General features: G+C 44.2%; 1 protein-coding gene across 3 annotated transcripts in view; it reads left to right on the forward strand.

Annotated features, from left to right (window-relative positions):
- Positions 1 to 12,931, forward strand: part of MYO1B (myosin IB) — a 362,240-nt gene that overhangs the window by 88,096 nt on the left and 261,213 nt on the right. For all 3 annotated transcript variants that reach the window (XM_075317858.1, XM_075317859.1, XM_075317861.1), the window contains exon 3: positions 6,143 to 6,258. In XM_075317858.1, the coding sequence (XP_075173973.1) occupies positions 6,143 to 6,258 (116 nt within the window). The remainder of the gene's footprint in view (positions 1 to 6,142; positions 6,259 to 12,931) is intronic.

Raw genomic sequence — 12,931 nt, forward strand, 5'->3', positions numbered from 1 at the left:
TCCAGGTTACATCCAAGACGAATCTCTTTGGTTTCTCCCTGGGACCTAAATATCGTTCTCAAGGGACTAGAAAGATCTTCACTTGAAGAATTACCTTTAGTGGACTTGGACACATTATCCTGGAAAATGGCCTTCCTAGTTGCAGTCACAACAGCCAGGAGAATCGGTGCACTCCAAGCCCTTTCAAACCAGGAGCCTTAATTAAGAATTCTAGAAAACAGAATTGTTCTCTGGCTGGACCCTTTTTTTCTGCCTAAGGTCACTGCCGAATTCCATATGTCGGCTATGTGCGCACGTTGCGTACTAGCCCTGCAGAAATTTCTGCAGCGATCTGAAGAGCACATGTGCGCTTTAGATCGCTGCAGAAATGTCCGTAGTGAGCGCCGATTCCATGCGCTCTGCCTGCAGCTCCTGCCATAGACAGAGCAGGAGCTGCCGGCAAAGCGCAGGAAAGAAGTGACAGGTCACTTCTTTTTACGCAGCGCTTCGGCAGTAGCCGAAGCGCTGCGCTCTTAAACGCCACGTGCGCACGGCCCCTGCACAATCTCCATAGACTGTGCAGGGGACGCAGGACGCATGCAGTTACGCTGCGCTACAAAGCGCAGCGTAACTGCATGTATTTACGCAACGTGCGCACATAGCCTAACAGGTCAATAGAGGAGTTTCATTCTTTAGATGTACAGAGGGTAGTTCTTCAGTACCTTCAGCAGTCCGAGCCATGGAGGAAAGATCAGAACCTCTTTGTTCAGTACTCTGATCAGAATAAAGGCAAGAAGGCATCAAAAAGTACCATTGCTAACTGGATTAAGAAAGTAATCTGTGGGCCTTTATAGATGACAGGTTGTACCACAACCAGAAAACTTTACAGCTCATTCTACTGTGGTTGTGTCCATCTCCTGGGCTGAGAGAGCCAGTGTTTCCATTGAGCAGATCTGAAGAGCATCTACATGATCATTCGTCCATACTTTTCTACACATTATAGATTAGATGTAATGTCCAATAAAGATTTGGCTTTTGATAGAAAATTTTTAGCCTATAGTCCCACCCTGACATTATTTATTTGGTATTCCTCCTGTGGTGCTGTCATGGAGGGTGACTAGAGAAAATAGAATTAGAGTTACAGGTAATTTTGTTTCTAGGAACCCTCCATGACAGTATGGGTAATTCCCACTCTTCCTTATTTACTAATATACCGTACTTCCTGTGTTACTTTCTGTAAATACATACAGAAAGCATACATGCTGATGTGATCCTTTTTGTAAATGCTGGAGATAGAAAGTGGGGAGGAGCTGCTTGACCTCTTATGTTTTCTGTCTCTATTAGGAAAGGGGAGGCAACCTCTGTGGTGCTGTTATGGAGGGTTCCCAGAAACCAAATTTCTAGTAACTCTAATTCTATTGTCCTCCACCCCTCCTCGGTGAGTGACAGAGACTGATAGGGATATAAAAAAAAATCAAAACAGGAAATTCTTTATCTTTAAGACCCTGTGCACACTTATCGTTTTTTCCCGCAGATTTTCTGCGGTTTTGCTGCATGTTTTGCTGCAGAAAATGTTGATAACATCTCTGCAGTGATTCAGCAGCAAAACCTATGGGAAAAAAAAATGCTGTGCGCACTATGCGGATTTTAACAGCTGCATGTTTTGCTGTGGGATTCCCGCAGCAAAAACAATTTCATGTCACTTCTTTTCCGCACGTCGCTGCGGGATTTCACTCCATTGACTGCAATGTAATCGTGAAATCCCACAGGGAAGTGATGTCATTACAGGAAGAGGAAGCGGAGCAGACACACACACATCACAGACATAGAACACAGACACATCACTCACACACAGACACATCACTCACACACAGACATATAGACTACACATACAAATCAAACGGAAATATTGAAAAAACAACACGTGGGCTCCGCCGTATTTTTACCTTCCAGCCGAGGTAAGCACACAGCGGCGGCCCGGTATTCTCAGGCTGGGGAGGACGGGGGGCAGGGTTAATGTCCCCCGCCTCCCGCAGCCGAGAATATCAGCCCGCAGCTGCCCCGGGGCTGTCGCATGCATTATGCGACAGTCCCGGAGTGTCCCCGGCTCTTCCAGATGCAGTGATGCGGTGTCTATCCAGGTAATAACGAGTTAATGGCAGCAGATCGCCGCCATTAACTCCAGGCTTGATTACGGCAGCCTCTATGTGGCAGCTGACACGATCAACCCGTAAGTAAAGTGAATAAACACACACACTGAAAAATCCTATATTTTAAAAAAAACACAAAAAAGCCTCCTCTTTCACCCGTTTATTAATCCCCCCCCCCCCCGAAACACACAGCTCCGGCGTAATCCACAGCTCCGGCGTAATCCACATCTTGCGCTGCTTGCATCCACAAGCGAGTGACACTGACACACTGCTGAATGCAGCCTCGCAATGAGCCTGCAGAGGTAACCACAGGGCATTTCCCACGGCTGCTAATGTGAACTCAGATTACCGCTCGGGAGAAATGCAGCGTGTGCTCACAGGGACTCTATCTATCCCTCTATCTATCCTTCTATCTGTCTATCTACCTATTCCTCTATCTGTCTATTTATCTACCTACTCTCTATCTCAGAAGGAAATGACCTTTTTTTTTTTTTTTTTTTACCAATGTGCTTTATTGCATGGAATGCATTAAAGCACATGTACCAACCCGCACGCGGAAAAACCGCGGCAAACCGCATGCAGTTTTCGGGTGCGATGTGCCGCATTTTTTTACCGCGGGTGCGGTAATCTTTCAGACCCCGCGGAATTTTCTTAAGAAAATTCCGTTTTCCAGTGCGCACAGGGCCTTAGGCTATGTGCGCACGTTGCGTAATTACATGCAGTTACGCTGCGCTTTGTAGCGCAGCGTAACTACATGGTCCTGCGTCCCCTGCATAATCTATGGAGATTGTGCAGGGGCCGTGCGCACGTGGCGTCTTAGAGCGCAGCGCTTCGGCTGCTGCCCGAAGCGCACGTTCTAAGAAGTGACATGTCACTTCTTCCGTGCGCTTTGCCGGCAGCCCCTGCTCTGTCTATGGCAGGAGCTGCATGCAGAGCGCACGTTCTCTGCCGGCACCATGCGCTTCAGGACGGAGCTTTTCAGCTGCGCTCTGAAGCGCACCTTTAGGTGCGGTGCAGAGTGCACACGCGCGCAGTTTTTAGTCAGGGTGCCAAGATCAGACATTGGGAAAGGTTTCTACAGCAACCTATTTCTGATTAAAAAAAAATACAAACAAAGCAGACAGTTCCCACAGGACTATTGTCAATGTAAAGGCCTTGAAATGCTACATAACTACAGAAAAATTCAAAATGAAAACCTTGAGATTGACTGTAAAACGTCTGTACTCCTTTTGCTTTACAGCAGTAATAGACCTAAGGATGCATATTACCATATCCCAAGTCACAGGGATCATCATAAGTACCTTAGTGTCATGGTAGAATTCAAGGGAAACCTTCTTCATCCACAATACAAGTGTCTTCCCTTTAGAATCTCCTTAGCACCAAGAATTTTTACCAAAAATAGTGTCCGAGATTAGAGTAGGTAGTATATAAGAAAGAAAGACATTTTAATAATACCCTATTTGGATGATTGATTGGTAGTAGGAAGGTCAAAAGCGGACTGTTCAGAGGCCGTCAATCAAGTCCTATCAATCCTTACAGAGGTAGGATTGATAGTAAATGAGGAAAAAACAAATGTAGAGCCTTGTCAGATTGAGTTCTTTATAGGCATCTGTCTGGATTCCATTCAACAATCTTGTTTTCTTCCTCAAGAAAAAATACTAAAGATTAGGCAAAAATTGTAAGAGCTCAGAAGCGTCAGGAAATTTTGGTAATGGAGCAATGTCCCTGTTAGGCTCGCTAAATACCGCAATTCCAGAAGTCCAGTGGGCTGAGTTCCACACAAGACCTTTTCAATGGCAGATCTTGACATTACAATCCATGGGGACAGGCCATCTGGTTCACAGATTTTGGCTGTCTACACATGTTTTAATCTCCCTGGGATGGTGGATAGACAGAAGGAACTTCTTAAATTGAGTGCCTTGGATGGTAGAAAATGCATAGGTAATTATCACAGATGCAAGTCCATTATGTTGAGGAGCCCACATAGACAGTCATTTTTTCAGGGTCTGAGGAGCCTCAAGATGAAAAGCGGTTCATCATACCAAAAGGAACTAGTGACTGTAAGGGAAGCCATACCAGCAACTTTAAAATGTATTATGGAAAAAACCATAGTAAATCTGTCCGACAACAGTACACAGTTGCATATTTAAATCATCAAGGAGGGATCATTCGAATCAATGTCATTAGCTACCTTTAAAATTCTCACTCCAAGGCTGGAATCACACTTGTGCACTTGTGACTTGTGCGAGGATAGCATTGCACTGGGCAGCAGCTCTCCTAACCTGAGCGTGTCAGCTGCATGTATTTGTAGACTATAAGATGCACCTTTTTCCCTCCAAATTTTGCAGGAAAGTGGGGAGTGCGTCTTATAGTCCAGATAGATCTGACTGTGGAGGTGGGGCAGCAGCGGTGAACCGTGTCACAGGAGACAGGAGCAGGGTCACAGAAGGCAGGAACCATTACTGGGGCTAACAGTGACCCCGCTAATAAAGAAAATGAATATTCACTGCTCCTCACACCCATAATCCCACCCACATCGGCACTGAAACCGACGGCTTCCAGGAGCGGCAGGGATATCACGTGTGGCCACTTTGAAAGAGACAATCATCTTGTGTTTCTTCCATTTTCTAATAATTGCGCCAACAGTTGTTGCCTTCTCACCAAGCTGCTTGCCTATTGTCGTGAGGTTCGTCCCAGCTTTGTGCAGGTCTACAATTTTGTCCCTGGTGTACTTAGACAGCTCTTTGGTCTTGGCCATGATAGTAAGGTTTGAGAGTGATTGATTTGAGTGTGTGGATAGGTGACATACAGGTAACAAGTTTAAAAAATTAATATAAGTAAGGAGTGCAGAGTAGGAGCTCCTTAAAGACTTACAGAAAAACTAATAGGTCTGTGAGATCCAGAATTTTTGCTGGTTGGTGGGTGTTCAAATACTTATTTCATGCAATAAAATGCAAATTGATTATTTAAAATCATAGAATGTGATTTTCTAGATTTTTTTTTCATTCTGTCTGCCACAGCTAAAGTGTACCTACGATAAAAATTACAGACCTCTCCATTCTTTTTCAGTGGGAAAACTTCTAAAATCAGCAGTGTATCAATTACTTATACTGTATGTGCACATAGCTATACTTGATATTTAGTGACATGTTTGATAGATCTAACTACATTGTGCACATTATTTCACCCCATGCGTGCATTGAATACAGTTCAAAAATTCCAGGATAAGCAAATAATTTTCTATCTAATATAGATTAGTGCTTATTTTTCATAAATTTATATAATTTTTTTTGGGATATATTGGGTTATTTAGGGATATTGACCGAAGTTAAGCAAAGAGTTTTTGTTTCCCCACAGACTGATCATTTTACTGTATTACTGTATTTTTATCTATGTTTTTACAATGTGTGGGCGCATGTCTTCCAGTTGACTCCACGCCCTATTTGTGCCCTTAATAAATAAATATTTTTTGTTTTTGAAACTTTTTGACCTATTAATCGTATTTTTCTTCCAATTGTGACGACATTGCTTATGTCACATGACCTCTGGGGAGACGCAGCGTATGCAGCCAGGGTCACCCAGTCGGGGGTCTTAGGTGTTTTTATTTTTATTGTGCTACAAACTGAGCTGTTAAGGTTGCACAAAATGGAAAACCCCTTCAATAAATAACATGTTGGCTGCCCCTAGAGGAAGCATTATCATTGCATTGTATTGTATGCATTGACTCCTACACAACCATGGTTGCAGGTCACCAGAAATGTGTTTAAATATTATTATTCGGATTATATTGTATATTCACTTATATAGCCATTATTTCCATAGCGATTTACATGCATCAGCATATATACCTAAATCGTGTGTGTGGTTTTTTTTTTTTTTTTTTTTTTTTTAAATCTACTACGAATGAGAAACATAGCTGACCAATGTTTATACTCCATTGCTGCGTACAAGGTAAAGTTGAGCTTCATATTTCCATCTGAAGTAATGCTTTCTCTTTCTCTCTTTCTTTCTAGACTTATATAGGTAGTGTGGTGATATCTGTTAACCCCTACAGATCGCTGCCCATTTACACACCGGACAAAGTAGAGGAATACAGGAATCGTAACTTTTATGAGCTGAGTCCACATATGTAAGTACTGTCTGTACTTCAATAATCCTATAGAGTTTGTTTTTTAGTAGATTATAGCAAATGTGTTATCAAAGATGTACAGTTTGAGTTTTTGATTTAAAGGAAACCTGTCATGTAAAAAAACCCCCACTATTAACCAGCAGATATAGGGTCAATCTGCAGGTTAATAGTGTTCTGACCCTGCCCAGCATCTGCACTTAGAGCCCCGCTGCCAGGAAGAAATTAACTTTATTCCTCCCAGCAGTATTTGGCTTCTTGTCACAGGGGTGGCACCTGTGCAGCTACAGTCATATTACGGCAGCTGTAACAACACCCACGACAGTGACTGACAGCCGGCTCTATACTAGGCCTGGCTGTCAGTCAGTGATTAGGGAGCCTGACATGTTCAGTAGACTTCTAAGCTGCAGATTAACCCCATATCTGCAGGTTAATAGTGTTCTGAATCTGCCCAGCACCCGCACTTATGGCCCTGCTGCCGGGAGGAAATGAACTTTATTCCTCCCAGCAGTGTGCGACTCTAGTGATAGGGGTGCATCCGGCACAGCTTCATTCATCACTGACTGCATCATTAACCCCATACCTGCAGGGTAATAGCATTTTTTCACATGACAGGTTCCTTTAAAGAAAGGGTAATCTGCATATTTCTGCGCGTGGCACTCACACATTTTACTGAATATATTGAGATGTGAAAATTTTGTTTCCACTTTTTCATCATTTGTATATCAAAATGTCTGTCTATCTTGTGCTTTCTATTCCACAACTTTTCCTCCTTGTTGCTGCATTTTCAAGGTTGAGTGTGTGTATACATATACTGTATATCCAGTATGGAGGTTTCAGGTGCACCCCACAGTAGGCAAATCTAGTAGTAGGTCTAATATGGCCATTTCTTTGGTAACATCCTCCATTCTGCTGAGTCTGCTCATTCCATAGGTAATATAGGGGTAGTCATTGCTGATTTCTAACCACTCAGACCAATGTTCCTTAATGAGGCAGAGCACATGTCCGATTTTTTTTATTTTTTGGATTGGGTGGTCTGAGGAAGAGAATCACAGCATGCATGATTTGCCTCTGAGAATCAACTGGCCATTCAAGGCTATGGGTTTTTGCACTACAACCTCTAACTTTCTTATACATGTATAGTTATATATACAGTATATATCCATACAAGTAGTTCTGCACAACTAAAAGTGATTGCTCCAGGACTTGATATACACATCTATTACCCTGGCCGAATACTTAGCCAAATCCAAAAGAATTCCAATACAAGAGACCACATAGCCTAAGCTGTAGACCCGTCAGTTCTGGAATGTAAGCGCTTGACATTCAGTTATTGCAGAGTCTGAGTGGAGCATTGGCCTTTTGGACAGTGGCCCCAAGCCACACGCACTGGATTGTGTAACCGCTGACAGAATGTGACATGCTGCTCCCAAATTATACCAATTCAGCATATTCACTTTCTTTTTTGGTAGTTCATTACAATGCCCCATGCACCAAAAAATAGAATCTGAGATCAGTAACACAAGGAGCCATTGTTCTGTGGAATACAAGGCCTTGTCTGCTCTCAAGCTACAATATTTGAATGTAACATATTTCTTTTATTTGCTATGAATCATTACAAAACTAGCTGTATAAATACAGTGGCCTATATATATATGTGTGTATATATATATCCGCATTGCTGCGTATCTGAATAATCTTAGGGTTTGTATATTTGTAGTAGATCCGCAGCAGATATGAGGTGGCCCTCAGATTTCTGCCTCAAATTTAGCTTCAGTTGGCTTTTTCATCTGGATTTCAGGAAAACACTTGTATTGTAAGGCAAAAAAACTGTAATACACCTGGTATTATAACCCTATGAAAAAATATACTAATCTTAAAAAAACATGGAATAAAACTGAGTGCTAAAAAGTGTGGACTATTTAGTCACAAGACTAGCCTGGTTTCAAAAGTTGTAAGAGTACAAAAAATGAGTTTGAAATGCTGTGAATTGACTTATTGGTTACAAATACATAGGCGCTAACTGTGCCGGATTTCCGAGTACACCGTGGCCAAAAGGAGATGGAGTTTATGTAAGCCTTGCCCAAAAGTGGGTGCTCCAGAATTGCAGGGAGCATTACATGAAAGGTGGCTGTGGTCCTGGGAGGGACGTGGGTAGTGTTGGGGTAAGACTTGAACACCCCCAGAAACGTTGGCATCTATGTAAATATGCAGAATGCAAGTGGAAGGCGAGCAGGTGTTACTGGCCGTGTCTGTGACGTCACTAGACAAGGCATGCACTCGTACATAAAGCTCATCAGAGAAAATGATGTTATTTGTTCTACAGACTTCATTAATACAGAGTAATCCTTTTTGTTGTGGCAAAAATTTGGTTAGTACCTTACTCATTTGCTTCAAAGCTACAGCTGCAACCCAGTTACCTCCTGCAATTTGAAATAATTCTCTAATTTATAATTCCTAAATAAAAGCTAAAAGGAACCTGACAGTGGATTGATGCTGACCGAACCACGGGCAGCACGGGTCAGTCACTGATATAATCATAATAATATTTATATAGCGCTATTAATTCCACAGCGCTTTACATACATTGGCAACACTGTCCCCATAGGGAACTTAGATTGTGAGCCCCAATCAGTATGTTCTTGGAGTGTGGAAGGAAACCGGAGAACCTGGAGGAAACCCACGCAAACGCAGGAAGAACATACAAACTCCTTACAGATGGTGTCCTTGGTGGGATTTGAACCCAGGAACCCAGCGCTACAAGACTGCAGTGCTAACCACTGAGCCACTGTGCCACACTAACTAGAGGTCTCCAAACTTCTGCCTCCTCTTTCCTTACAGCATTTCTCTCTCACTAAGGGTCCCGTCAAATGTAGCAACGTTCCAGCGATCCCACCAGCGATCCGACCTGGCAGGGATCGCTGGAGCGTCGCTGGTGTGCTGTCAATCACGCAGATCTCCACAGCGATCAGAGACCAGCCACCAGCGACCCGTGTAATGACGCTGTGCTTGGTAGCAAGGGTACACATCAGGTAACTATGCAAAGCGCTTTGCATAGTTACCTGATGTGTACCCTGGCTATGTGTGCATGGAGTTGGCGTCTGGCAGCCTGTAACCGGCGTACACTCGTAACCGTGGTACACATTGGGTAACTAAGCAAAGCGCTTTGCATAGTTACCCGATGTGTACCATGCTTACCAGCGTACCACCACTTAAAGGCTGCCAGACGCCGGCTCCATGCACATTCAGATCGTTGGTCTCCCGCCGTCAAACACGCCGATGCGTCCTGCACAGCGGGAGATTAACGACCAAAAAATGGTCCTGATCATTTTGTAACTATCAGCGACCTAGCAGCAGGGGCTTGCTCACTGCTGCTTGTCACACACAGCGATATCGCTGGCGAGGTCGCTGATGCGTCACAAAACCTGTGACGTTTCAGCGATCTCGCTAGCGATCTCGCTGTGTGTGACGGGGGCTTAAGTTTTCTTTTTACAGTTGTACAATAATTAGATTTTTAATGGTAACTGATTAAATTTCAATTACAGTTATCACAGAGGCCATTGGGCTTGTCAGCAGAGGCCAGATTACAATGACAGATAAGTTGTACTTCTATGTACAGCTGATAACAAAGGATCCACCAATAACAATAGGTGATGTCACAGCTGACCCTGCTCTCCCCTCCTACACATTTGCACACACTCCCTTTGCACACACTCATTAGATGCTTCAATACAAAAGATAAAGTAGGAATTTGGTCATTGTGGCTAATGTGCAGGTGTAACTGCCATAGTGGCCAGTGTCAATATTGTAAGATTTCTAGTTATTTTTTGCTACAGATTGTAATAGAGCTGTGATTGTGATTATAACTCCTGCAGGCAGCAGTTATAAAGAAGTTACTCTGTCTCCTAAAAATATATTAAGTCTCAAAACTGCACATGTACTACAGTTATATGGAAATGAATTGTGTGAGCCTTTCATGTTTTGAAGGATTGTTTATTATGCCGCTCAGATCTTGTTCTGAAGCATGATCTCCTGGAATATCCTCAAGGCAGGGTTTGGTCTGACAAGGAGTTGACGTAATAGAACATATGTTGTGAAAACTGACAGCTATTTTCCAGGGCATGTTATATGGGATGGTGCGCGCTTCATAATTCATCATTTAGTTATTGGCTTTCGTTTTTGTTCTTTGTACATTTTAGGAGATAAAATCATGAGTGATTGTATTGTACTACAAGTACCTCCAGGTGGTTAGAAGGGAGCAAAGAAAAGGAAGCCAGCAGTTGGGGATTAGCGTAACTTTGTAGAAAGCAAACAGATAACTGACAGATCAGTAACCAACCAGCACTAGGATAAAAGCAAACATAAACTTTGGTCTCTTTTAAGGTATTGTCACACTAGCGACGCTCCAGCGATCCCACCAGCAACCTGACCTGGCAGGGATCGCTGGAGCGTCGCTACACGGGTTGCTGGTGAGCTGTCAAACAGGCAGATCTCACCAGCAACCAATGACCAGCCCCCAGCCAGCAGCGACGCGTGGAAGCGATGCTGCGCTTGGTAACTAAGGTAAATATCGGATAACCAACCCGATATTTACCTTGGTTACCAGCGCACACCGCTTAGCGCTGGCTCCCTGCACTCCTAGTTAATTACCCGATGTGTAGTCTGGTTATGTGTGCAGGGAGCAGGGTGCCGGCACTGACAGCGTGAGAGCGGCTGACGCTGGTAACGAAGGTAAATATCGGGTAACCAAGGAAAGGGCTTCTTGGTTACCCGATATTTACATTGGTTACCAGCGTCCGCAGAAGCCGGCTCCCTGCTCACCGCACATTCAGTTGTTGCTCTGTCGCTGTCACACACAGCGATGTGTGCTTCACAGCGGGAGAGCAACAACTAAAAAATGGTCCAGGACATTCAGCAACAACCAGCGACCTCACAGCAGGGGCCAGGTTGTTGCTGGATGTCACACACAGATGTTGCTTAGTGAGACGTGGCCTTTAGGCTGAAAATAAATGCCTCTCACATTATCAGCCTAACTTATCTTATCAACAGTCCACCTAGTGATGCTGTACTTGTCTACTCCAACATGCCAATTGTTGGCCATACACAAGTAAGGCTAGGTTCACACACTGCGTTTTTTTGACGCTGCGTTTTTTTTTGCGTTTGTTGCGGCAAAAAAAGTATAAAAACGCACCCGTGGCAAAAAAACGCTGCAAAAACGCATGCGTTTTTACCGCGATTTGGTGCGGTTTTGGCTGCGTTTTGCTGCGTTTTTGCTCACTGCGTTTTTATGCGTTTTTTATCAGTACTACAAGGCTCAGCATGCTACATACAAGACTGAATGCTGGAGGGAGAGGCAGGGGGAGCAGAACTACAAGGCTCAGCATACTCCATCCAGGACTGTATGCAGGAGTTTTTTGCCCCCCCCCCCCCCAAAAAAATGACGTGGGCTTCGCCATATTTTTGTATGCTAGCCAGGTACAGCAGGCAGGTACAGGCTGTCCCCAACCCCCAGCTGCCTATTTGTACCCGGCTGGGAACCAAAAATATAGGGAAGCCCTTTTTTTAATTATTTCATGAATTTCATGAAATAATTAAAAAAATGACGTGGGCTTCGCCCAATTATTGAGTCCAGCCAGGTACAACTAGGCAGCTGTGGATTGGAATCCGCAGTGCAGAGTGCCCATGCTTTCTGGGCAACCCCCGCTGCGAATTGCAGTCCGCAGCCACCCCAGAAAATGGCGCTTTCATAGAAGCGACATCTTCTGGCGCTGTATCCAACTCTTTCAGCTGCCCTGGTGACGGGTGGCTTGCTGGGTAATAATGGGGTTAGGGCTAGTTGTATATTATCAACTGGCCCTAAGCCCGAAATTCATGGTGTTACGCCAATATTAGACATGGCCACCATGAATTTCTAGTAAAGATAAAAAAAAAACACGCAGAAAAATATTTTTATTAGAAATAAAACACAATACAATTAGTGACTCCATCTTTATTGAAATAAAGAACCCCCCTCCGCAGTAATCCTGGGTCAAGGGTCCCGCGCCATCCAATCCAGATCCAATATCATCAGATCAGTTTGCTGAAAGGCAAAGCGATCAGATGATGTCAGGTTCTAGGACGTGAATCACATCACACATCAGCTGATTGTATAAAAGCTGTTTATACAATCAGCTGATGTATCAGTGCAAAAAAAAATAAAAAAAATACTCACTTATGTGCTGTATACCGGCAGCTCCTGGAGCAAGTGTGATCCCGTCTGATCGCTGCAGGAGCTGCTATTAATCAGCTGATGAAGTCTCCTAACTGCATCAGCTGATAGGTGAAACCAGCCGGGCGCCGGCGTCACCGCGAGACTTACGATCAGCTGATGCGTCAGGTGACTACATCAGGTGATCCATCGCCAGGTCCTGCAGCCTTCGGACGTGCCCGGGGACACTGCACACTGCCGGAGCGGCGGTACCGGGAGAGGAGCAGGGAGCGGACATGGCACCGGGAATCTGCAGACATGTGGGTATGACATTTTTTTTTTTTCTACTGTTCACTTTTGATTTCACAGCTGCCTCCACCACCCGCTCAGACATGGTGCCGCACGGGAGCTGACATGCACATGACTGGTGGTGGAAGCAGCGGTGGCGGTACCGGGAGGATTCACGCTTCTGTGTTTACTGACAGATGG

Source organism: Anomaloglossus baeobatrachus, chromosome 7 (genome assembly GCF_048569485.1).
Source record: "Anomaloglossus baeobatrachus isolate aAnoBae1 chromosome 7, aAnoBae1.hap1, whole genome shotgun sequence".
NCBI classification, from domain to species: domain Eukaryota; kingdom Metazoa; phylum Chordata; class Amphibia; order Anura; family Aromobatidae; genus Anomaloglossus; species Anomaloglossus baeobatrachus.